The 27,567-nt window shown below is 38.4% G+C and overlaps 1 protein-coding gene across 7 annotated transcripts in view; it reads left to right on the forward strand.

The window, feature by feature from the left end:
- FOXP1 (forkhead box P1) overlaps nt 1-27,567 on the forward strand; it is a 500,704-nt gene that overhangs the window by 333,480 nt on the left and 139,657 nt on the right. The window contains exon 1 of one of the 7 annotated variants that reach the window (XM_072420747.1): nt 21,034-21,637. The exons of the other annotated variants lie outside the window; for them this stretch is intronic. Within the exon in view, the coding sequence (XP_072276848.1) occupies nt 21,632-21,637 (6 nt within the window). The 5' untranslated portion in view covers nt 21,034-21,631. Of the gene's footprint in view, nt 1-21,033; nt 21,638-27,567 lie in introns of those variants that run through there. 7 annotated transcript variants of the gene reach the window in all.

The following is a 27,567-nucleotide window of genomic DNA, read 5'->3' on the forward strand; positions in this document are numbered from 1 at the left end:
TTTAGTATTAAATGATACCAATGATCTGTAAGGGTGACATTCTTCCCAATGACCAGCAATGTAAGAGGCATTCTTCCGACGACCATACTAAAGTAATGTCAGTTGCGGATGTTGTAATATAGCAGGGGTTCCCTGAAGACCTGAAAGTTATTTCAAGGGTTTTCCATTTGATAAAAAAGGTGAGGAACGCTGAGTTAGAAAGTTTCATTTACATTTCTATACAGGTATGGATCAAAGGACACTTGTACACTTATTATGTTGGTTAGTATGTAGGGTACCATTATCTCCCATGGCATTGTACAATAGACAGTACCCCCCATACACACTGCTGCAATCAACAGGGCTTCTCAGATTGACAAGAGCAGTGTCCGGGGGAAGTGTTGGACTGCAGGAGACTTAGGCCGTTCCATTGTATGAGCTGCTATCTGACTCCCCTGCTAACTTAGTGTTATATTACTTTTGTAGCACTTAGTATGAAAAAAATAGAAAATTATATTTATTACTGTATATGTACTCTAACAGCACTACAGGTATAAATACTGAGGTTTCAGCTGGTCTTTAAATAGTTTGTAGATACTCTGTGTTCCTTTAGACTTACTTTTGAGCTTCTTCGTCAGCTGTTTTTATTTATGTTCTCTTCTTAATACATAATTTCTGGATCCAGCATACTTCGGTCAACTACTTACTGTCAAGCGTCCCCTGCTATTCAGGTACCATGTTTGCACAATCCACACATAAACATCTCTTGCGGGCTATGTACTGTTGGTGGTCCTGTTCTTCATTTCATAAGGTACTAGGGGGGTCTTGATATGGAAGTCCAGACAAATATGTTTCCAGCTGAGCGTGCACAGTGGCATTCTGCATTCAAGGAGACCGTAGAGGCAACATTATTATTTTAACCCATTCACTGGCCAATTTACTAAGAGCTTCTTTACACTATTACACTAAAAATACTCATTATTAGCGTCAGTTGTGCTGCAACGCATTGTGGCAGTGCAATGGGTTGCATTCCCGAAAAGTTTTTACAATTAGGCGCATTGGCAGCCCATGTAAAATAAATGTGCTGTCTTTCTGTTACATTTATTAATGCAAAACAAAACATGCTTTGGATTTTTGTAACTGCATTTATTTTTTATAATTATATTATTTTACTTTCCATTGTATTTCCCATGCTAATGTTCAAATCACGGCTTCAATTCATAGAATCCTTATCTTTTCTTGAAAAATGTAATTTATTATTAGTTTTTATTTATTGATTTGGCATACACTATAAATGATGCAATTCCATGTTTTCTCTATGGACACCTCATAGGACCTTATAATTGTCACCAGACATGGGGATCTGTAATCTACATAAGGGAACTCAGAAGGGTTGACAACACTGCTTAGGATTCCAGTATATGAAAGGCACCATGTTTTAGTTCACCACAATAGGTTAGGAGTACAGAGAATGTCTGACAAACCAACAGATCTATTTCCATAGGTAGCATTTTAAAGAGATAGAACATTGGAAAATTTGTGTATGGGGGGATCTCGTATAAATGTATTATTTATTTTATATTAATACTTTCTCCAGCATATAGCATGCCTTTCAAGAGAGATAATGAGATTGTTGTGATAGATCATTTGGGAATTTACCTCACAGTCTTCTAAGAGAATGATAGCTTTCTGGTGTCTATAGGTTTGAATTGAGAGTTTTTAGAGGCAATTGTGACTTTATGTAGAGTTGCAAGCTTCAGTGCTGTCATCGTGTCTTTGTATTAAAATCTTGTAAATCACAAACCTGAAACAAACATGCAGGCTAAAAATCCTGAATGTCCATCCTTCTACAACAAATTCAGATAGTGAATTATTGACATTGTGTATTTAAAAATGTAAACCATATTGTAGCCCTTCTTGAAACAGCAAACACTTGGCTAAAGGGCACACAAGAAAACAAAAGAAGGTCTGAGCAGTTTATTTAACAGAGGAAGAGAAGGTTAGAGAAGTACAAAACAATGAAGTTTGGTCCTCTAAAAGCCGACCCCTTTTAAATGATAAGAAAATGCATCATCACCCTCCTTTGAGCTTTGCATTTCCATGTACACAAAAACACCCTTGTCCTTCTTTATTTACTACAGGTCAAGGGTAGCAAGATAGAGCTGAGGGCAAAGATTCCTTTTGTAAAGCCCAGGGAGGCCCCATGCTTCCATATCTTGATGTGTTTACCTTGAGATGACAATTTGGTGTTGCCTTGAGAATTACAAGAGTTCAGGAGCGACAACAGTGGAAAAGTTCTATACCAAATTCTGTTTACAGAAAAAAAAAAGAATTTGAGTTACTGCTTAGTAAACCAGAATAAAACCGTGTATATACTAAATTAAACAACAGTACAATATCTTTTGATATTGAGGATCATGCCTTTTGTGAATTTGTGTAGGCATCACCCAAATGAACCCCAAACGTTAATTTCCACCTCCTGATCATTCCATAGCCTTTATTACTATCTTATCTTGTTCTTGTAGCTTTTACAGCTTTTATTACTCCTTGTAATATCATCATGAAGTATGTTAAATTCTTGTAGGAGAGCTTAGTTCACATTACCCACATCTCATAATCACATCTTCCAAGAACCCTTTCCATACACACAGTGAGTGGGTAGTCTTTTGGGTGTCAAAGCAAGCATCAACAGTTTAATTTTTAGTACTCAACCCAGGAGCCCTGAATACCCCAGTCATATGACACTGCTTGGTGTAGGAGTTAGCCGTAGGCCTTGGCATAGTCACAAGGAGCAGGTAACATGCTCCCCATACCCAGAAATGTCAGGTAATGTACAGTACATGTGACATGTATGAGGGGATGAGAGATTCCCTTTAAAGACACAATGTCATTTTTCCCTGGCAGTATATTTGGATGTTTTATGCTTCTTTTAAATTTACCATGCTTTAATATAGGGGTTTAAGCATGTGGACCTTTGCATGTATTACAGATCTTTACTTAGAGCCCTAAGAAATATCTAGCACTTCCAGTTATGGGTCAAAGATGCTGTTCCTGTCTCCGTGTCATAAAGCTTCAAAGACCCGAATGATCTAACATTAGACCTGGTTATAGTTCCTTCTTTAAAGCCAACCTTCTTCTCTAGAATACATGCTCACTCTAATAAGCATAACAGAATTTAGCCCGTAGAGTCCAAATAAATGTTAAAAAAACAATAAAAACTATTTTACCACTACCCATTGACTATGATTATAAAGGAAACTTAGTCCAACCAAGACGATTTAATCCAGATGTTCATTCCTGAGAGAATGGGAATAACGAGGTGTCCGCACACATGGTATCATCAACAGAGACTTATGATCCTATAGTTTTGCAGTGGTAATTGACTGAATCTCATAGCCATCATATTTTATCTGTGTCCATCTTTAATGTGATCATACCTGGACCGATTTTAGCATCTTCTTTGTTCTGGAGAAGATCAGTCTGCAAATACTTTCCTTAATGGCCTGATATTGTGCAGACATTTTGTGACATTTTTGTGATGGGTCCCCATTCGCCCCCTGTTCTTGCTAGAAAAGGCAATGAAGTTCCTACTAGTACAACATTAGCTGTCTCCCATAAAACATTGTGCCTAGAAGCAGGGGATTTTTTTGTTTCTATGATAGTAGTTAGCCCAACGTATCCAATTTGGTTTGCTGGTGGTAACTTGTGTGGTCTACTGGAACCCATCAAGAGCAACACCCAGTGACCACTTTATCACTGTATTGAATGAACTTGCAGGGGCGTCTTTAAATAGGAAATGCTAGAGTTAAGCTGTAGGTTTTTTAGCAGTTTCTGTATTTGTTTACTCAACAAATTAGGTTTACTGATTTATGGAACACCAATATATCTTGGTCCAAAGGGTGTTAATTATTTGCAGTGTTATCTGTCACAGGCTTTGTGTGAAAATCTAGATACTTGTAAAGTATACATTATGGCCTGTTATCATTAAACTTGCATGTGCTAAGGTATTTACTAAATGCAGTATCACAAAACATTGAGGGTGAGCATTTCTCCCTTTCCAATCCAGAGGGAGAGGGTTGCTCTCAATGTATTCATTCCTATAAATTCCATTTTAAATGCTCCTCCAGATAACTGCACAGTACAGTGTTACCTTGATACTCATATGTGTTTTTTCTATATAAATAATGAGACCTCCATTGTTTCAGCTGAGTTTCTTTTGCAGGGCTGACTCCTGAGCTCCTAAGCCCTTCAAATTTGGTACCCAGGTCATGATCTTGTCTATATAGATTGCAAGGAACATAATATTATTTGTGCAGGTAAAACAATAGACACATAAACAAAACAGATTTTGCAGATGAAGTCAAAGCCTCCCTTATACAGTAAAAATAAGGAAAAATGTAAAATAATTGGATTCTTGTGTCATTAGTAGTCAGATTTTTTTTAACTTTCTCCAGGCTTTGTGTAGCTTCAGCAGAGGGAAACAGTTGTAGGTTACACACATCTTTCTTAACTTATTGCAGAGGCAGTCTTCCCACTCTTAATGAGGGTAATTTGACTTGCTTGAGGGATTACAGTTCTTAAGAATTAATGCAGCTATCCAATTCAGAGATTTAAAGAGATCTGAGATTTTTCACAGGTCGTATGCTAGTGAATGTGCTCCTATCACATAGCAGCTAATGGACTTGAACAGCAGACTGTCATTTACTCTTCCTTCAGTCTATAGCACGTTTGCCCTTGATGGCAAGTCTACTTTCCCCAGCTGAGCGGCTTATATTGTACTAAGTGGTATATTTGTGTCGTTCCTCACTGATAGTATCCTATTTCCAAGAGCATTAATTACTGCTTCTAGAGTAAGCTTATCTTTCCGACTTTCTTAATTACAAGCTGGAATCGTGTGTTCTAGTATTAGGTATTTGCCTCTAGAATTAAATGGATCTCGGCGTGACAACATTTACCATGAATGGGTCTGTCTCTTGTGTAGTAGACTGTCTTAAAGCAGAACTATAGGCAAGCAGCTAAATACACAGTTTGAACACATATCTGTAAATTGTGTTTACATGACAAAGCTTTTGCAATTCTTTTCAACCATTCATAACATTTATTCACATTTATTCATCCATGCCAGAGCCCAGACAGGTAATGCTTTTGTCCACTGCAGTTAAAGCAATGCAGCTCAGTCATGGATGTGGCCCAATTTGCCAGGATGAATTTTAGTCACTGTTGATCAGAGATATACATATATTGAAAGGTAAAATCATTCACTTGTATATTTATTTTAAATGTGCATTTACTCTAACTGCATTTGCTTAAAATATTGGACCAATATATAGGAAGTGTTGTACATTTTAAGGAAGTCTTCTTGTACATTTTAAACTTGTTTTTATTATGTCCTGTATGCAATCTTTGTTTTGCAAATTAAGGTTTGTTACCTAATACAAAATTCCTAGACCATTGTATATATATTTTTATGTATATAATGACAGCAGAGACTGCTTGCTTTGCAGCCCTTCTTATCATCCTACAGTTTGATCAAGAAAGAGAATTTTTTGATGACTTGGTGTACAAACCAGAAGCTTATTAAACAATGTATCTGTTAAAATCCAATTCTGAATGCTAAAAAGAACCCAATGCTCTCAACTGTTGACGTTAAAGGTTGGAATATTAATATGTCTAATACCTAACTATTCCTGGTCAGCATAGCAATGTCCAGCTCACACATTGTAGGAAAAGGCATTTGGTGGATGTAGTTTCAGGGGGCATGTCAATATCAATAGAAACTAACACCTATCACCTGCCCCTGGAAAAATTTTACAAGCTAATGATGGCATAAGGAGTAAATAATACTGTATTTGCTACAGGGATCAAGGTGTAAGAAAATAATAACAGAGCATGCTTTAGAGGGGGGGAGAGATGTTTGAGGGTTAATTTGGCTCTAGCTTCATAGACATTTCCGAAGGTTCAGGAGGGGATAGATGAGTTTGCAGGGATGCTGAGGAGAACACCCTAAAGTGCCACTTTGGATCCTGACAGGTTAACAACGATGCCAGCGAGTCATCATAACTGCTGCAGCGTTAAGAAACACATCAATGTACAGCGCGGAGGCATCTGATCATTTCTTCCAGCATTACCATAACGTGCATATTCTAAGGATGGTTTGCTTCAATTTTTGCAGATGCTTCATTCTTTTTGCGTTTTTTTTTTTCGGAAACCCATAACGATGTCGTTTTAAAGTGATTCATACAGTTTTTCCAAAAATTGCTTACTTGACATTGATCACCAAGGAACGGATGCCCTGCAATTAGAGTAGGCTCCTTTGAAACTCAAAGGAAGTGTATCATTGATCCATTAAACCCAAATAAGTGTTTTTTTTTTCTTTGCTGAAATCTGCTGGTTGATATACCAACTGTTTGTTTTTTTTTTTTTACTTAAAGCTGCACTCCAATCAGATTTAAAAGACACAAATTGCAGCTTTTTGTGTTGATTAATGACATCTATATATATATATATATATATATATATATATATATATATATATATATATATATATATATATTGTATCATTATATGTATTGGTTTTTTTATAAGCAGTGGAAGTACCTGAATTTGATTTGGTATCCGTCTCACGAAGTCTATGTGCAGCAGATCCCAGACTGAGGGAGAATGAAGCAGCACAAGTGTTCAGTCAGGTGTACTGCAGTTCTCAAATTCCAACAAAGATCATGCTGATAGAAGAAGAGAACAAATAAAAATTGAAATCAGTTCATCTATTATCCATTTACAGCTTTGATTTCACTGACCATTCCCAGGCTGTGGGAGGGATAAAACCTGTATTTGTTACTTAACTTACTTTTTGGCTTCCGATCCCTTGCAGAAAGTGATTGCAGACCACTTTTTGGTCAATAGTAAGTACACAAATTCATACATTCAGTAGGTACACACACACACATACATACATTCAGTTTTTGTATACAATTGATTTTAACTGTTTGGAAATTTGACCAAGAAAAATCATTGAAAGAATATTATACACATGTGTGGTATACTTCCAAACAATCGACGGGGACATTGGATCTGTCGGCTAAGTACAAAATTTGACAGTGGATCTGCCCTCATGTACTATTATATGTTTGACCACTCAAATGTTGGGCTTCCTCATATTGTCCATAGTTGTACCATAGGGGTACCAAAATGAGATATGCTAAACTGTTTAAGGCATGGTACCTTAGCCCTTCTACCCTCTGGCCAAGGGTGCTGAAATATAAAAAAGTGCTTTAGGCAAAATATTTTTTTGCTCATATCATATACTCAAACTCTTGTTTGGTTTTCTGACCCGAACTGCAGAAATAACACCTAGAACAGAGTTGGTTACTTTTGGCAACATGCAATTTTTCCTGCAGCCACACTTGTTATACATCAATATGAAAGAGCATCGACAGCCCTCAGGTAGCTAAAAGTTTGTCATATTTTTATATTTATATTCTAAATACAAAGGTGTGAATATCAAACTGTAAAAGACTTCCTCTGCACGAATTGCATAAACTTAAGGGCACAAAATGAAACTTAAGCTCAGTTTCTTAGAAACATCTGTATAGCCTGTTCTGTGCTTTTTAAAAGTGTTAACCGCATTGTTATATTTACATAATAAGTACAAGAAGAGGTTTTACTTGCAGTAGAACACAGCTTAGTTTGCTTTTTAAAGAATGCATAGTCTTTTCAATAGTTTAAAAAAACATAAGCTTGATGTGTATAGACTTCTGAATACATTGAAAACCTTTTCAATACTTACTTTTTTGTATTTGTGTTTGTAATATTATACTATGTACATAGGGACAGACGTTTTTGCTTACTATATATCAGGTATTTCTTTGCATTACTATAGAACTACTATGTTAAGCTGCGTACACACGTCAAATTTTTCTCGCCCAATAATCGTCATCGGCCAGATATCGGGCGAGAATCTGGCGTGTGTACAGCCCAGGTCGTTCATCGTCTGTGAATCCGTCCTGGCGGATCCACGGAACGATGAGCGATCCTAATGCAAGGGAAGGGGGAGAGTGCGCAGCAGGGTGCCGCTCCATCGCTCTCCCCCCTCCCCTCTCCATAGAGCAGTGCGGTGCTGTATGTACAGCACTCGTTCATGCATCTTGCGGTTCTGATCTTTCACAATCCTTTCCAACGACAAGAATTGCACGTGTGTATGCAGCTTTAGTCAGCCGACTAAAAAATGCTCTGTACATGTGGCTGATATCTCAACATTTGTTATGCAGGGAGCAGAATGATGACACTGAACCAATGTGCATCGGTAAAGGCTAAACCTACAAATCCCTATAATTATGTAATAACAAAAATATTTGTATTTTTAGAAGATTTGGGGTCAATTTGAGAACATTTTGGAAAATGATCAATATGAAGACACCAATTGGTGTAGGAACAGGGTTGAAGAAGTCTCGACTGAGACCAGGTCCCCTATTCTAGAAGGCCTTTAGGAACCTTCTTCATGACTAATGTCTGACCATTTACTTAATTTAATTCTTGTTTAAAAAGGGGAAGATCGGATGTAAATGGCCAAAATGGGCCATTTGGGACCTTGTCAAAAATTAGCAATGAGGCCTATAGATCTGTATCTAGAAGATCATCAGTGGAGGTCTAGAGTTGGGACGAAAGGGGAAATCCAGGTCCCAATTCCAAATCAGGACCTATAGGTCTATAGCCACACCACTGAAGACACCTCAAGATATCGGCACTGCACTGTTGTTCACTTAAGATCATTGTAGGCCAGTTCGGGTTCACTGTATAGAATATACCACATCTACATTTGTAGAATGATATTTCAGGTATAATGCATTTTTTTCATCCTACAAGCCCTTCATTGTGGAGAAAGAAGTCTGCCAGTTGTGACAACAAGGGTTAAGCATGAAGCCAGCTTCCTGCAAAAAGCCAAATAAATAAATAATGTATAAATTTCACTTGTGTTGGGACCAAAAAGAGGCAGCTAGGAGCAACATCTTAAGACTACCAGACGCCAAGGCACTGTAATCGTGATAGAATATCCGCTCCTGATAGTCACTGACCTTGCCAAAAGTGTGCTGTCATTAGAAAGATGCCTTTCATTGTTTGTTTGGAGCCATTACAGAAGAACAAAAAGAAGAGTCACACCGGAGCAGATGCACATTTATTTTTTCCATGATCAAATAAACTTTGTTTAAAAATTATTAAAGGATATTTGGGGCACTGTTAATACCAGTTTGCAGCGTTATAATCTCCATTTTGGAAAGGTTGTGTCCCACACATTAAAAATAAATTAGTAAAGTTGCCAACAAATGCTGAAAGCAGACTTTTCTGATAATTGGCACATATGTGAATTTATTCGTCTGGTGGAAAAATCCCATCACAGGTGACCCCTCATAGCCCATTTTCCTGGGTTCCTTTAGCATCCATTAAGAGACCTAGGATCCAATCCATAGTATAGGATCTATAACGCCACCATCAGGTGAAAACGATGATACCATAAGCCAGCCTTTTGACCTGCATAACCCCTCCTATCCCAGCCATCCCAGCCATGCTCCCTTAGTTTAGTTTTGTGTCCTTAGGTGGATGGATGTCTGCTATGCATAAAAACACACTGCTTAATTTCTGAGAAGAGAAGTTATTTGTCTGCTTATAAATGATACAATACCATTATCTGTCTTGGACTATCCATGGGTGCAGAGTACAGTTACAAAGTAAAAGGACCCTTACCTTTTCCATAGAGAATGAGGGACTACTAGAGACTTTAAAGCAGATTAGAATAAAACTATATATATAATCTGTTCTTGCTGAGTAATGACCCCTGTGGAAGCAGGACTTGGGCTTGGAAGAGATCACTCTGTAAGGTAATGTGCCTTCATGGGTACATATGCTGTGTGTAGTTGCACATTGGCGAGCTAACCCTATACCTAGCAGATTTTAGTTTTGCTTTAAGAATAGGTTCCCCTCCTTGATTATGGCCAACAATTACTGATCAGGAAGAGCCACAAAATGTCTGGCTTTTTCTAAATTTCTAAACATCAATCAGTTCTCAAAAGTCCCTAAGATCTAATGGCAAGGCTTTGATAAACGGCATATCCATCAGTATCAATGGACATAGGTACAATGTAGTTCTTTTTTTTTTATATTTCCAATAGATCATTTATACAGAACATTGCAAAAAGCATTGTTTAGGTTTACACTCACCTTCTGAATTAAACAGTTAAATATTGTTTTTTAGTTGTTAGCTGCTCCCAAAATGACCTTTTTGAATCAGCATGTAACCTTGACATACTCTGCCATAACATCTTGTATAGAGAGACCGTGTCCAAAATCAGTTTGAATCATCTTCCTGTATTCATCGTTTACACCTCTGTGGAGTCTTGTGTCATATATCTGTCTTCCTATCTTTTTAACTACTACAGCACTTTTTCAGCTGAAAATAAAAATCAGATCAGTGTCCGTTTTAATTGAGTTCATTAAAATAATGCTGAATCAGAGAATGATATTTCTGCAGCGATAATGGATATTGAGATTGTGACCAAAAAGTGGACATTTAAAAGCAGATGAGAGTAAACCACCATTAAAGCTGAACTCCAGGCACTCTACTAAATTTACAGATGGAATTCATAGCTGTTGTACCAGCCAAAGGATTTCTTGTCTATCCAGTCCTTACACAGTCCTTCCGTATCAGAACTACAAGGGGCTGATAACAAGGGTAATTCAGGAACCATCCAAGCATACATTTAGGGATAGATAAGTTAATACAGAAGTGCATTAATTTCTATCTTTAATATTTGCTAGGAGTTCAACATTAAATAAGATGTACTGAATAGGAATCTATGTATAGATCATGCTGGTGTAGGCCTGTGTGAATAGGTACACACTTTATAGAGCTTCTTCTCCATGTTTTTTGCATAGTCTTCCCATATGTATACTTCCTTGGGTTCTAGTGGACTATAGTCCAATTATTAGGTATTTGTGAACATCTGGTCATCACTCCTATATGAGTTTGATGGGCATCTCATTCCAAACCCATTGATGTTAATATGGAGTTACAGAGTTACAGTCCCCTACCTTCACCCACTCTTCTGAAATGCATTCCCATTTAGCCCTGATTCCAGTTCATTCTCAAGAAGTTCAGCAGATTGAGGTCATAACCCTGGGCTGGCCACTCAAGTTCTTCCATATCAAACAATGTTTTTACAGTCATGCTGAAACAAAAAGAGTCTTCCCTGAACTGTTGCCACAAGGTTAGAAGTGTTTTTTTGTCTAAAGGCTGCAGAATTACAGCTAAAACTCAGTATTGGTGTCCACATCCTTCTGGTGTCATTGTCAGTTATCCACTTTTTTGTACATTTAAATTTTTCTTACAATCTTGGGATTTCATTTGACCACCAGATATCTAGGTTGCACACCAATGTTAAAATAATGGTTGGTCTAAAACCATACCAGTGATGGTCTGTTATGTGTATTGTTGGTGATGTGTATTTTTGTAGAATTTGTTAAAATTATGCAGTAATCATTGTTCCTTTCATAATGGAATAAATATTTATTTTGCTTGTTTTTGCCAGTTTACCATGGCATTTGTGGCTGGCAGTCTTGACTGATAACCAACTGTTCAAGTATATCCTGTGCCATAGTCCACTGGCTACCTCTCTCTTTCTCTTTCTCTCAGTATATCTATTTATCTATACTCCATCCAGAATAAATATATTTGCCATCATGAGTCCTATGGTAAACCCCCACTGGGGATCTGCAGCTTCCGTAAAACAAAAATGCTCACAACCGCTAAAAGGGGGAAAAAAACACATAAAAAGCAATTGAAAAGCACAAGAGGACTGCGCTCCTCATGCAGTCTTTTATCTCGAGAAGAAGAAATTGTTTCTAAACTGTTTGAAATCTTATTACTGTATTTATTCCGAACCTGCACACATAATGTTCAGCCATGGGGAAAACGGGCAAAACAGTTGTTGATGGACTTAGCGGAGAAGCTGGATTAAATAAGCATTAGCCTAGCGGAGCTGATTACAGGAATATGAAAATGCAGTATCTTAATGGTACATATTTTTATGTGGCAGCCCAGTTGCTTTTCATTTTGCTGCTAATACTTCTAGTCTTATGACTCATTTACTTCTTTAATTACCTTTTGCACGGGGAGGCACGACGGTATATTAATGCGAATGATTTTTACTGCCCGTTTATCATACAATGGCCCCAGAAGTTGAAAGGCGTAATTGACTCGGAAGAATGGCTCATGGAGGAAACAATATTCCGTTGACGGTTTTTCATGTAGCCCGTGTTGACGTTTATGAGTTTACACTATGCTGCAGGAGCAATAAACACAATTTTCTTTCAATAACAGGAAAGAGAGGATTCGGGAATCTGTTGTGCGACAAGACTTGTTCATTTCTTTACTCAATTTATGTAATGCGTTGGGAGTTAGCGGCTGTGTTTTTATATTCTCGTATTATTCGCATTTATGCTATGGTTGGTGTTTACGCACACTGTTTTTTGAATGTTGTCAGCTGTGAAATAAGATTAAAGCAGAACAACAAATACAATATGAATGGGTTTTGCTGAATAAAAAGATTTTATTATGGGAAACCTTCACTGTAGGAGCTTTTTGGAGGCTGCTATTGCTAAACTCATCTTAAGAATGCTGGTTTCCTGGCTGGGGTTTAGTGATGTCATAGTGATGGGTCAGTAGAAATGTCTATTTATCTCAAAGGAGATGACAGGTGCCAACACCAGAGACTGTATCAGTTGCATCATATTCAATCATTGTAAAGTCATATGGCTCAAAAAAAAGATTCATATTCTTTAGGTAACATTTAGTAAATTGAGTTTTTGTCTATTAGATGATCAATGAAATAACAGGTTTATTGATGCACAACCAAGAGGGAACGCATGTATATGTCATTGGAAAATATAGCCACCCAGATGGTTGTTTATAATAATGGATGTATATATATATATATATATATATATATATATATATATAGATTATTGGGCAAATTCTGATTTCTTCTTCAAAGCTGAATTCCAGACAAACAGCTCATTACACAATAAATTACATATCAAGGAGCTGCTGCCACCTGCCAAATAATTTATATACTGTACCTGCCTATGCAACTTCTGAGCCCTGACACACAGCACAATGGCACCACTTACAGTTAAGTATTACAATGGTGTTCACTGTTTGCTGATAGGACAAATAAAGAGCAGCAGCAGACTGTTAAAGTCTTTATCTGCCTGTTCTTCCAATCAACATGTTCCTTGGCAGCTTATTTGCATACAGCATATTTAATTAGCTCCTAAATCTAGGTGATGCTGTATAGAGGATTACAATAGGTTGATAATGCATTCACCTATTATTAAATGAGTGAATGTATTACTCATGCCGTTATTAAGAGTACAGAACTGAGTTAGTTTGCACAGTGTTCTCCCCAGCCCTATTTAGCCAGGCACACCACCCAGCACTTGTCAGTAACCACCCTGTTTTTGGGTGGTTTTTGAAAAGTTGGTTCACAATACAGGGACTGCCACCCACCTACAGCTTCTTCCCATCCAGTCTAAAAAATATCTGGGGAAAATCCTGTTGTATCCTATTTTATTTGCTGTGAGGTTACCAATAGGTCTTTCTGGTAATTTGCTACTATGTCACGACTGGTATTGCTACATAACTTCCAGTGTTTGTAAATCGTCTTGAATCATGGTATGGAGAGAAGATTGCAACTTCAAGGCTATCAATATAACACTTTATTTATCCCTGCAGTGAGTCAACGTTTATCACAGCCCATGATTCAGAATTTCTGTGTAAATTGTAGGTCAAGTCGACCTTTTCATTAACATGACTAGGCCGCGTGTTCCTTGATCTTCTTTCCGTACCGCAGCTCCTCTATACTCTTGGGGCACATGACACTGATTGATTTAACAGACTTCAAATGGCTTTATAACTGTCCCTTTCTCACCCTATCTGGCCACTAAAAAGCCAGGCCACTTTGGTGTGACGCTTCGCAGCAACATCTATATGTCTGACAGTTAATTGTTTAATTATATGTTCATTTGAGAATCCATTGCACTAAGGTCTGTCATAGTCATGCAGTTGACACAAATTATTAATAGTTGTCATTTATTAATTTCTTAAGAAAATTTCACTTTTTTTTTTGCTTCAGGAGAGGAATGTATTCAGGGGGATGGTGTCAGTTACATTATGCTTGTGATGTGATCAAACAAACACTGCAGCTGTTCTGAAGCCAAAAAGTTCATTTATTTTGCCTTAAAGTCTAAATAAACTTTTAATTCAAATGATTTTATATGATAAAAATCAGCTGAATAGCCTTTTAGGTCCATTTTCAGTGGTGGTGCAGTTCAGAGGATGAGCACCAGTGCAGCCAAAAACACCATGTCACTTCCAGGAATCGCAGCACAACCCCACTGCAACCGTAGTATAATCATAAACACATGCATTAATGGTTCCAAAATGCTCCAATACAGTTAAATTGGAGCATTAGATTCGACCATAGGTCTGAAATTAACCTAAATTGTTTGCGAATTGAGCCTTATGTATGTCAGAATAATAACACCTATTATCAGACTCTAGTTTTGTAAAACACCCACAATTTTATGAGCCGAGGCCAAGCCAACATGTAGGTTGTTGGTCATACGGGATAAAGTTTGTTTTCTTTTTTTTATGAACAAAAGCTTATAGGGTTCATGGACAAAAAAAGTTTGCCTTCTACAATATATCGGATAGACAAATACCTAAAACTGGCAACTTATAACCAATCGGAAAATCTAAATATTTACGAATAATAATAGGTGAGTCATGAACAAAATTGTCAGTGGATCTGATCGTATATACCGTATATATAAACGTAGCTTCATGATATTTGTATTGAGCTGCACATTTCCCCAAATATATCTGAATATATCTTCCCTTTAAAGAAGCCTTTAGAAAGGGGCCTCTGGATTTCACATTCTCACCCCCCTTCCCCGCGCCAAAATAAAACTGACGCGTTCACTTTCCATTATGTCACTCAGTGCAGCTTTATGAGGAAGGAAGGGATTGAGGTCCTGTAGTTTTGTCCCGCAGTCAGAGGCTGTTTGCAGAGGCTGAAATGAAAAGTTCTCTCTGCCATCTGTTGTCAGGCTGGCTGTGAACAAGGCCTACATAGACAAACAAGGAGGCTGAGCTGCTGTAAACTGAACCTGTCAGACTGTGCATAGCTGCACTGACCTCCCCAGCTCGCAGGGCACTTCTCAGTACCAGGCACCGACTGCACACTGAAAACTTTGGGGGGTGATGTTTACTATCTTCCCTCTGTGTACCTTCCTGGGGCCTCCGCTAGTTTATACTAAATCTTCACATTGACAGGACGCTCTGCTGCCTGAAAATGATTGCATGTAACAAACAATAAACCTTGAGATGTGGGAATTGTGGACATTTCTGGAAGCAAAATCTCTGCAACCTGTGTCTCTCCAGGGAGAATACAAGCACCAGGCATGCTGGGATCTGTTGCCCTTCTTCAGCTTGAGAGTTAAGGCCGGTACACAGGAGCAGATTACCTGCCAGTTTTGCTCTCAACCAACTGATCTGATTTAATTTTCTGATTCATAATCAATCAAAAAAAAATCGACTCTGCATACTACATGTTAAATTTTCGGCTCTTCTGGTTAATAAGTGATCAGATTTGATCGCTTGTTTGTACATGATATGGCTTATGTGCTTTTGACCAACACATGACAGTGGGCCCGTGTGCAGAGCTGACATGGGACCCCTGTGGGCTAAGGAGGGTCTGGGCCCCTTGTGCAGCAGCATACTTTGTACTTCCCTATGTCTATGTCCCTGTATCCAGAAATTGGTTTCTTACAATCAGCTGCTGATTGATTTCTTTTTGGATGATCTTTAGATCTGATAGATTGGATCAGAAAATGAATATGCTGTGGTGCATTTTTAATCATGCTGCTATATGTATTGAACCAATTTTTTTAAATCGATTTTAACAGTACCAAATTCCAAAAATTTCATCTAATACACATGGATTATTCCTAAAAAACATAATTTATTGTAGATTAAAAACACAAGAAAGTTGTATAGAGAAAAGACTAGAGCATACAATTTTTTGTTAACAGTTCTAATGTACGTATTCTAATAATTTGCCCATTTTAATTTCTCGACGCGTATTACAATTCATATTGCTTCCTCGGGAGACATGCGACATGAAAAAAACAATTGCTGGCTATAGCCAAACCCAAGAATAAAAATATGAACATTTTGCAACTTGCAGGTCTTTAGATGTGGGACACATGGAGCATGTCCCTGGTCCCCTATGAATACATCACAATGGGTGGGTGTTCTCACCCTAGGGCAGAAGGTAAATTACTGCAGGATCACCAAGTGAAAAAAAACCAAGCTTAAAAAAAACAAATGTAGCCACCAAATCACTAAATCACCAAAGAACTAGTAAGCTCCAGTGTATTACATTTATATTCTTGGGTTTTGCTACACTCAAAATAAACCTTCAAAAGTGAAATATAGAAGCCGCTATAGATGACAGTGCTAACAGTTAAGAATAGGCATGTGTATGCAATAAAACTTTGGAAAAGCTTATATGGCCCATTTACAAAGAACTCTATGAGGAGGTCAACTTGTTTGTCATGTTTTTGCAATCTGTCTGAAAGCTAGCTCCACTCTCTATTAAACTCAAACCACTGTGTAAACATCCCCATGTTGTTACTGCCCTATACAATAGCTTGGAGATCACGTTACACGTGCCAGCACAACTCTTTGCAATTAAAGCAATTAGGTCCCAGCTATTTTACTGTCAAGGTCTATCATGACATTCAAGTCCAAAGCAAATCAAATAAGAGGCTGAAATGCTTGTTATTTTTTCTGTTACTGTATCTGCGATGGGAGATGTATAAAGACACCGCGTAAGGGTATTTAATGTCAGGGGACGCGCTTCCCAACTGTCCTTATTTTGGAGTAGGGGTATTTTTGTCCTTCTGTTAGTGGTCACCAATTAAAGGTGCCTATGGATGTTTCGGCAAGTGCTTTCATTCCTTTGTAGCCACATTGACGGTTCCTTGGCTGTGCTTCTTTGGGGGGGGTATTTGCATTTGGACACCCATCTGTTCCCCAAAGCAGGCCCAGCTTCACCAAACCCATAGACACAGCCATGCAAAGTTTATAAAAAGATCTTATACAGAAGAATTGTTTGGTAGCTGGCTTGGGGTTGCACACTTGGCCATCATCTTTGTATTCATGTGCTGTCTGTGAACTCTTACCTGGGCCAAAAAAATGGATAAAATATCCTGAGACCTCCTAGGTTGATCACATTTGGGTTTTGCAGCTAAGGAAGTTGTTTCAGCAACCGGCTGTCACTTATTATTACTCAGTACTAAATATTGCAGGCATTATGGTGGTGTTACTGGATACCTTTGGACTTAAGACGTCATTCAGCCATATTGTACATTTTTTGACCCGGATTTCTGTTCCCCTGAGATGGGAAGGGCCCACCACTGTCTGCTTAGCTCAGTGCACATTTAAATGTGCAATGTGTCTGATGAATAATCAGATTGTTGGACTGTTATAGACAATTTAAGTCATCCTACATGAACATCATCAAATATTTTTCCCCAAGGGCTTGTTCTTGCTGGATGCATTGTCATAGATTTTTCTTTGTTTTTCTACTCAGACAAAATAATGGACATGAGAAATCAGTCTGTTTTCTCTAGGATTTATTCTCTATAACATGTTATGTTGTGGAAAAAGTTTCACATGCTACATTTTTGAGTTCGTTAATCTGCCATTTGACCATTTGACAGCTGAATGGAAACTTTCACAAGAACAAGGTAATGTGCCAGTGAGGCCAACATTATCATGCACATACGAGAAAGGTTGCCCATAGGTATTAGATGGTGGTCACGATACCAAACAACCATATGATCATGGTAATGATTAGGATGTAAGCATGCAGATTTCTTTTATTTTACCAATTGATCTTCTGAGAAAATACACTCTTAGTTTCATCCCAAACATTGATAGGTGTGACTTGTAAACCTAATAAAAAGTCCATATATAAATATTTGCATTTTTGTAAATAAATATAGGTAAAATACATGTAGTAAAAACAAAAGAGCTTTGCTTTTGTCTTAATGCTACAAAATAGCTCAATTACTCTGCTGTAAATTAGTTGACACGGTCTTAAATCTACACATTCCAAAGTGTTTAGAATGCAAGTTTTTTTCAGATGGCACCTGCTGTTGTAAAGAGAGATTTTTCCTCCGTCTCCCCAAGGGCATTCTTAATCAGACAGAACCGCAGGCTAAATTAGTAAGTGTAGAACTGCTGCCCTTTCACCTGCCACAGACCGTTCCTTCCCCGTTTGTTAACAAACAATCCTAAGTACAAAATTTTGCCAAAGACATTATCATACCAGCAAGCCTTAAATTAATCATGTTTTATGTTGGACATGGTATGAAAATGGAATACATTGCTAGATATTTATTTATTTATGTAGTTTTTTTCTTTTCTTCTCAAGCCCCTTAGACAATATACATACCTTTTTACAATGTAGTACATGGACATAAAATTATCATTAGTATCTTAACTCGTATTTATAAAGAACCAACTATTTACAAAGTCCATAGTCATGTCACTAACTGTCCCTTAAAGAGGCTCACAATCTAATGTCCCTACCATAGTCATATGTCATTATCACAGACTAAATTCAAGGCCAAATTCAAAGGAAAGATAATTAACCTAACTGTATGTTTTTGGGATGAGGGAGGAAACTCACGCAAACACAGGGGGGAACATACAAACTAAGTGCCCTGGTACTCTTATCTGTTACATTTTCCCATTTATCTCTAAGAACTACAGAACCTCTTACTTTGGAAAAGAAAAGTGGGGGGGGGGGATTATGCCTTAAGCTGCATACACACGTCCAATAATTATCATTGTAAACGAACGATGAACGACCGTTTGGCCAAATATCGTTATAAAAAAAGTGACCAATGTCGCAGACGAGCGAGGATTGTCGTTGGAAATTAACCACCGTCATGGCGGATCTTATTTGCCGACGATCGCTCACTATCGTGCGTACAGTCATTCAGTGATTGTGCATGTTTCCGCAATACACTTTCTCCTTTACATGTCACTTCCTGCCTCGTTAAAACGATTGTATCTAGCGTGTGCACATTATTGGTGGATTATATTTGAACGATCGTATTGTTACAGCATGTACAGAATTGTGCACAATACAATTGTTCAAGTATAATCGTGCATATCCTTGATCGGTCATAATCGTTCGTTTTCTAACGATATTTATTGGAAGTGTGTACCTAGTACCTAGGGTGACAACATCGATTCTCTTAGGATAAGTTAAGTGAAGGTTGTCACCCTTGGACATTAACTGTGTGATTGGTAGAAACACTAGATTAAGGAAAAAAAGAGATGAAAAAAAAAGCTTGACAAAAGAAGACTAATGCAACCACCATATCAAAGAACTGGTAGGCAGCAATATATTAATTTTTTTTCTTGAATTTTAATTGGCTTTAAAAGTTTTCAGAACAATCCAGATTCATTTCTAATAAACAGAAACTGTCCTTTATTTAATTGATTAAAATGTCCCACAATAAAAGTAGTGAAAAAGAAGTGTTTATCATATAAGGTAACACAGACAGTTCTCATTTCAGGGACATTTATAATTACAGCCCAGATTATAGAGCCAGCTGTTCCCGGTGAGGTTCCCCGCAACCAGCATGTGGCTTTGTGGTTTCACATACAGTAAATTCACGCAGATAAGACTTTATTCCTGTATATGTCACAGCAGGTCCTCCTCAGAGTTCTCTGGGCTGTGTGCAATGTAGTAGGAATGCAGTAAATAAATAAGCTTTGTTCCCAGGGAAGAAGGTGGTGGATGTTTTCTCTCCGGTGATTTATTAACAACAATTATTGGAGAGAATGATGCTCGCTTCCTGTAAGTTAGTATCTTGTCTTCTGCTAACAGTAATCATGTAACCTGCATTAGCCGCCAGCACTTGTAACCGATTTGCTGCTGTGCCAGAGTGTATTACAGACCGGGTATAAGGGGAAAAGTAGGGGACTGCATTACTATTTACCTAGCAATGTCCTGTAGAATAAAGTGCTTTCTTATTTTCCTGTGGCTTCATTTATTAACGGATCATTCTATCCACAACTGATAATTATTTTTTGGTAGATGCTTATATATATATATATATATATATATATATATATACACACACACATAATAGATCAATCTATTCTGATCTGAAAAGGTTGGATGGCTAGCTAGAGACGGGACCTTTTACTTGTGTTTAAAATGCGATCGTTTTCCAACTATTATCATTTTATTGTTATTTCCACATGTCTTTTGCTCCTTACGACAGACGATATTTAAAGCCAGTTATTGGATCTTTCCGTGGAATCTGTGTACAGCTAGACTAGAATGTAGAGCACTCTTGGGAAATCACTCTTTTATAAAATCTATTACAGCCTAAGCCTTTAGGTTCATATTCGTCTACTTTATGCTGGCACTCCGCTTTACATTGTTGTGTCTGCGTTCTGTAACTCGACTTTATTTTTCTTCTTTCTGTCTCTTTCTTTTTTTTTCTGTTCTTGTGTACTTAAATGTTGAAGATTTAAAGCTTCTCTTGCACAATGGTGTGAGAGGGATCAAACTGGGAGCTTATGTTCACCTCAAGAGCCGCACAGCGCAGAGGGAAAGCGAGAAAGAAAAAGAGATTGGAATAGCAGTTTTGTAATGCTCGAAAACCGGTTGTGTTTTTACAGGGGGAGAAAAAAAAAACACTTGGTGTTTGCTCCTGTACCTTAAGGACAATTTGTTTAACAGTAGGAGTAATTGCATAGGGAAAATGGAAAGAGTGACTGAAGGTATTTACTTGGATGTTAGTGTAGGTGTGGGGCAAAATCAGCTCTGTCGGAGCACCAGGTCGCTTTTCTTTAGTATATTAAGTTTTGTTTCTTTTCATCCTCTTATTTTATTTGTCTGACCTCTTGCGTTTTGAGACCTCCATGCTTTTTTTTTTCCTCTACATTTCTGGAAGGTATATTCAGTAATGTGTCAGTAGGAGAAAAAAAAGAAATGGCTTTAAAATGAATAATTCCAGCCTGGGCTGTGTACAGCTTAGGCTATAGAAGTGACTCACAGACTTTACAAAGTAATAAAATAGTTCTTGTATCATGCAAGTCGTATGTCAGGCGTCTGCTTTTCCTACTTACTGCTTCTGAACCCCTGTGTGTTTGTCTTTATATCTTTCCATCTGTCTGTCTTTACATAGTAAAAATTGTTCTCATATCATGCCTCTGCTTTTCTTACCCACCGCTTTTTTATGTTTGTGTGTATGTGTGCTTATTTATTTATCTTTCTTTCTTTAGATCTGTATGCCCTTCCATAACTACCATCTGTATCTGCGTAGAGATCTGTCTATCTATCTATCCATCCATCCATCCGTCCCTCCCTCCATCTCAGATGAAAAGGGAAAGCACAACTAGTTATAAAGAATTAAAATATTTCTGCCTTCCAGATAAACATTGCTAAACTGTTTCAATGGATAGATCAATCCATTTATTCTAATACGTAACATATACCGTGCTATGAAGGTAAGAGAACATAAAAAGTTCATGCTTGCAGGCGTTTTGAGTTTAATGCTCACAGAATGGAACCAATTTTGACAATTAGCAATTAACCCTAAACCTAACCTAACTCTAATCTGAACCCCTGTAAACTTGTTCACTATTCATGGCAAATATCCTGTTGGGAAATAATCTTTGGTTCCTAGCAATGTAGGATCAGTGTAGCAACCACCAAATTCATGTGTATATAATTCTTTCCGCTTTAATTCATATATCTGTACAACTTACCTCTGATGATGATTATTTAGTTTACACTGCCATTTCTGCAGACACCCTGATCTAGATCTAATCATGGGCCAAAATTAACTGAACAGGGTTAGTTATCCCCAGGTGATCCCTACTGATTAGGTTGACCCAAGAGCTAATTGCACACTTCATATTCATGCACATTTTGGTCAAAACAGTAGCGCATGTTTATGTAAAGATCCTACAATTTGCACTTGTGTTAAATCTTTGCAGAACAAAAACTCTCATTGGTCAGATCTACCGACTGCCAGCTAATGACGTTACTGTCCATATACAACACATTATTCCCAAAAAAATTCAGTTGACCATTTAAAGACTGCTGAAAGAATACAATATTATATAGGGTGATGGGAAATCTCCTGCAATTGATAGAAGGCACACATGACATTGGCTACATTGTAGGTAACAATTCCGGCAGGTAATCGGTAATTGTTCCACACATTGAGCATTTAAACTATGGGCATATATTGGATTATTATTAGATGTCGCTAGGTGATCTTGGATTAGGGTCATCAGCCTTATGCTAGTGACAAATTGTAACGTGGGAAACCCTTCCACTTAACTCTGTAAAATTGCTCCCTCGCTGCCCCTAAAAGTGCCAAATTTCTTGCTAGTGACAGGGCATCCCAATGCCCCCTTTGTAGGAGAGCAATACCCTAGAGATCGGCATTCTGTCCCTTGGAGAATCTGGCTTTGCATCAAGATCACCCATATGACCTACCCTTAGCTTCAGGTAAGTGACTGGCCCACGCCTGCCAGCTAGCCCACTTGGCCTGGCTTGCAGCTGTGCAGACATTTTCACACACTTAAGCTACATACAAGTCAACTGGCAGGCTGGAAAAACTAATAAAAGAATTCTTTTGTCTTGCAAGGTGGATGTCATATGTCTGCTTTTCTAATCTGCTGCTTTTAAACATGACCTCCAGACAACATGGAACAAAAACTTAAGCTGCAGACTTACAGTAGAATTACACGGATTATTGGATCTACCCGTCTCAATTAGCTCGATTTACAATATTACACATTGTAGCTATTTCTGACTTGGAATAATTGCTGTATAATTTCCTGCGTTTAACCGATCGTGCAGGAAAGCCATGAGAGTTGGAATGATGTCATGTGCTGGGGGAAGGGTGGGCCTGCCCCGTCCTTTGTTATGTGAGTGGGGAAGGGGTTAATTGTACAGTGTACCCCTCCTGCCTCCAAGACTGGCAGTGGTTTTATGTAGCAAAGAGGAACTGGAGTTCTTTCTATTTAACTTTGTGGGTATGTGATATCATCACTGGCAAACTACATGATGCTAATAGATACTGTTGTCTTTATGGAGGGGTCATTGTGCAGCTTTAGGCTAAACCATAGATATGAGATGACAGGTGCTCAAATCCACAATGTATTTCCATTGCAGACTTTGGCAGCATACACATGTGCAAAAATTGTTGTTTGAAAGGATCTTTCATGATCCTTTCCAATGACAAACGACTGCACGATGCATGGACAAGTGCTGTACATACAACGCCATCCTGCTGTATGTAGAGGGGAGGGGGAGAACGACGGAGCAGCACCCCGCTGTGCTCTCCCCTCTTCACTTTCATTAAGATCGTTTGTCGTCTGTGGATCCGCTATGATGGTCATTCAGATGACAGATGACGAGCGCTGTACACACGCCAGATTACGTAGCCTTTTATTGCTGTAAAAAAAAGGATTGGATTGTGCCTGGATAAAAGAAATTGTGGTCATCAGATTTAAAAGTAGGGGAAATTTTTTTTCAAATATACCCCAACCCCCCTATATCCCACTAGAGCTTGCCCTAGTGTTACTCTGCTCTTGTAGTGATAAACAGCCTTTGTTATTCATCCCTTTGTACAATTCTTGCAGCGGTATATGCAAGGAGGTGGGATCAGCAGGATGCTTTTGGTTAGTTCCTTTTCAGGTAGGCATGTCCCCCAGAACTACATCTCCCAATGGCCTTTTCATAAACCTGGTGCATGGTTAGGCTGTAGACAGCAGCTAATGTACAGTACGATGGTGGATCTGGGATTGCTGGTTGGAATTTTAGTGCAGCAAAGGTATTAGGTTGTCAGCCGAAACAGAAAATAAGGTGCATGCTAGATTTCTGAAAGATAAGTGGATATTTTTCTGTGCTTGTGGCTTTTTTTCAGGATAGATGTCCATGAATTGGGAAAGTATACTGTTTTGTTTTTTTTGCCCAGGCACTTGTGAATTTCACCTGCTGTTTTTATTTTAGAAGTGAGATATCTCTGCAGTGGCAATTCCTTTATGATCACTGACAAAAAAAGTATGTCAGTCAAAGTGTGGAATTAAAGGTTCAAATGAAAAAAAAAAGGCTTTTGGATTTTTGCACTTTTTCAGTTTCCGTGCAGTTTCTTCTGCAGCCTGTTTTTTTTTTTTTTTACTACTTCCTGTCTATATACATGTTCACCTTTAGCTGCTGTATTTTATTGCTTTCTAATTATTCATCTTATCATCATGTGTTTATATATCACCACCGTATTGTTCAGCTCTTCAGCCGCTTATAGGCTCGATTGGAAGCCCGTGTCTTAGAATAACAATGTAAGACTAGAATTGGGAGATATGAACAGAGGGTTGTCACCGTATAACCAAAAACTTTCTGAAACAACCCTTATGGCTTACCATCGCTGCTTATAGGAATTGTGGTTGCAGAAAGGAGATGAATGCTGTCAGTGTAAGATTTAGTTAGGCAGGGGGGTGTCTGGAGATGTAGTAGATCATCCATTGGCATTCCATTGTTCCTAATTATGCCAAGTGATGACATCTCTTGTTTGTAAGTACATTTAACACATATGTCAGGAAGGAATAAAAAATAAACATGCAGTATTTTACATTTCCCTATAACAGATGCCCTTGAACAGAAAAATAAATCCTGATTGGGTAAAAATATCCTTAGCCACTAATTTACTTCTGTGGACCAACAATACAGGCCTAGACTGAAATTCCGACATATAGTGTCAGCCCTGCCCAACTGTCTGGTGCACGGATTCCCTCCTCCTGCTTATCTCCAGGCATAGATAGCAATCATTCTTTAGTCCACAATGAAAACTCCTTAATAAAACACTGGAAGGCACAAGGTACACTTTTCCACTTATCAAACTGATATAGGAAACTGCTCTCAATAGGATATTTATCAGCCCAGAAGGGAGAGAATAGAAGAAGTCGATTGTTGGAGTTTATACACACTCTAAAGCCGGTTTGATGAGTAGCCATAACTGTGTCTATAGTAAACAGCAGCTATTTACAAAACAACAATTTTGAATCTATAAAACAGAAAAACATTAACTTGACATATGAGTTTTATGGCGCTGATTGCAGGGCGCTGCCCTCCAGAAGGAGAAGATGTTCTGGAGTAAAACTAAACTAACATGTAATAATTTAGTGTCACTCTGATAATGTTGTGCAGAAGAAAAAATGCTAGAACAGTATGAAAGGACTTACTTGTCCATATGACCCTTAGCAGCCATTCCCCATTTTCTATATGGGTGATAGGGGGTTCATGTGCTGGATGGGGGTTTGGTAGTATAGGACAACAATGTGTTTGGGATTTCAGTCTCGTAATACAATGGAAGCCAACAAAAGTTCTATGCTTGTAGTAGTGGCCTCTCCGGGTCAGTTCCTTGTTCCTATTTCTGTAGACAACCCTTGCTTGGATGCTATTAGGTTTTGAGGGCCTTCAAATTGGCCTCCTTACACACAGTGAATTTACCGTTTGTGTGATGTCATTATAACTATTTTAAAATGAAGCTACTGCAATTCCAGCCTCTCATATCTCTGTTCTCATTTCAGCAGCCAATGCAAGCACCCCCTGTGAGCAAGGGTCAAGATGAAGAAAATCTGCTTACTACCCTAGGCCTAAATGCTCATTTTGGCTTAGGGTACTAAGCAGTTTTACCTAATCTTAACCCTTGGTCCCATGTGACTGGTCCCTCAAAAGCTCTTCCCTTTGGCACTCCATCTGCAGATGTCTGATGTCCTTCCATACAATGCATACCCAACATTGTAAGTCAGAACGCCATGGGCTCACTCACAACCTGGGGCATCAGAGAGAAGAGAGGGCCCGTTGCTCAACTTGCAATAAAGCAGAGCTCAGGCTGGGAGAAGAAGCCGGAACAAAAGGATTTAATCAGTTGCACTGCAGTGCACGTGTGCAAAAAAGTAACATGCTGATAGGAGGGGAAAATAGAGTTTTTCAGCATGCTGCTTCTTTTTTTGCTGTCCTGTCTGGGGGAGGGACAAGACCAAAACGTGTACCCTAACTGCAGCAGAAAAATAAAAAAAGACTCCCATCCTCCCAGACATACAGAGATTCTGCAGATTCTGTTCTGAAGTGAGAACTTTCTTGCTAACAAATGTTTGCTTTTCCACCAAAGTTCCACCAAAGAATCTACTTGGATGAGCAGTGGAACCTTTTTATCTTGTTAGAATTTTTTTTTATTCTATTGAATTATTATGTAGTGTTTGAATAGGAATTGTGTAATATTTGCAATCATTCAAGGTATTTCCAAATAAAAGATTAGGCCAAACAATAAACTTTCCACTGGAAAACAAAAATCTGGAAACTTCAGGTTGATGTCATTCTGTCAGCATGCTTTGGAGCAAACATGTGCTTGCAAATTCAAAGCAATACTACAGGTGTGCTTTAATCACTCTGCTTTTTACCGCTAACATATACCATAGTTGCCTATTCTATGCTCCTGTCGGTCCTTAGAGGACCCTGTCACTGGACAAGGACCTGTCTACACCCAAAGCATCCAGCCCGGTGCTCTCCAATGGAAGAAGGACTGTCTCCCTTCAGGGATTATAGTGCATCCCAAGAATATACATTTGGTTGAGTAAAAGGGACATTTAGGAAGTTTTCTTATTTAACCCAAAGAAGGGGTAATGGGGACTTTGCTAGAGATTTTTAAATCACCAGAAGTGGCAGCCATTCACTTTGTTTAAAGGTCCCTTATTGGATAAACTACACCAGTAGTATGAAGTAAGGATCAGTTGTACACAATTAGAATACGCTGTGGTCATGTGACTTTAATCGCTATTATAGCTTGTGTAGCTAACACCACAGGGAACCTTTTGTTCTACCTTCTCTGATCATTTGCTATGCCTAGCAATTAATTACTAGCGATTTAGTGGCATGATTGAACTATTAAAAAAATGCACATGTAGCTTTAGCCTTGATGGAAAGTAGATAAAGGGTTTAATTGGTTATATTTTGTGATTTCAACAGTTGCAGATTGTAAAACAATCTCAGACATTTTAATTAGGCCTGAGTGCTAGCTTTTTTTTTAACATGCTCCTGGCCCAAACAGACCCCCCTCCCCATCCTGGGCTGAGTATTTGTCCTGCTTCAGTGATGAAGTCCTTAGTTTTATGTGTGTGAAATGACTGCGGTACAGGCCCTGGCTCATCTGCCTGTACTATATCGGATGACTTTGGCAGCGCTAATGTCCTGCACAGTCCACTAGGACCCAGCCAAGATTAGCGGAGTCATTTGGTAAAATGTCTTCAAATGGACTCTGGGTAACATCCCAATAAATAATAATAGGCCATTTCTGCACAACTTCATTGCTGCTGTTGGTGGCGGCAGTCATCTCGAAAGAGAGTCCGGCAACGCTAGTGAAATT

Source organism: Pyxicephalus adspersus, chromosome 8, assembly GCF_032062135.1.
Source record: "Pyxicephalus adspersus chromosome 8, UCB_Pads_2.0, whole genome shotgun sequence".
NCBI classification, from domain to species: domain Eukaryota; kingdom Metazoa; phylum Chordata; class Amphibia; order Anura; family Pyxicephalidae; genus Pyxicephalus; species Pyxicephalus adspersus.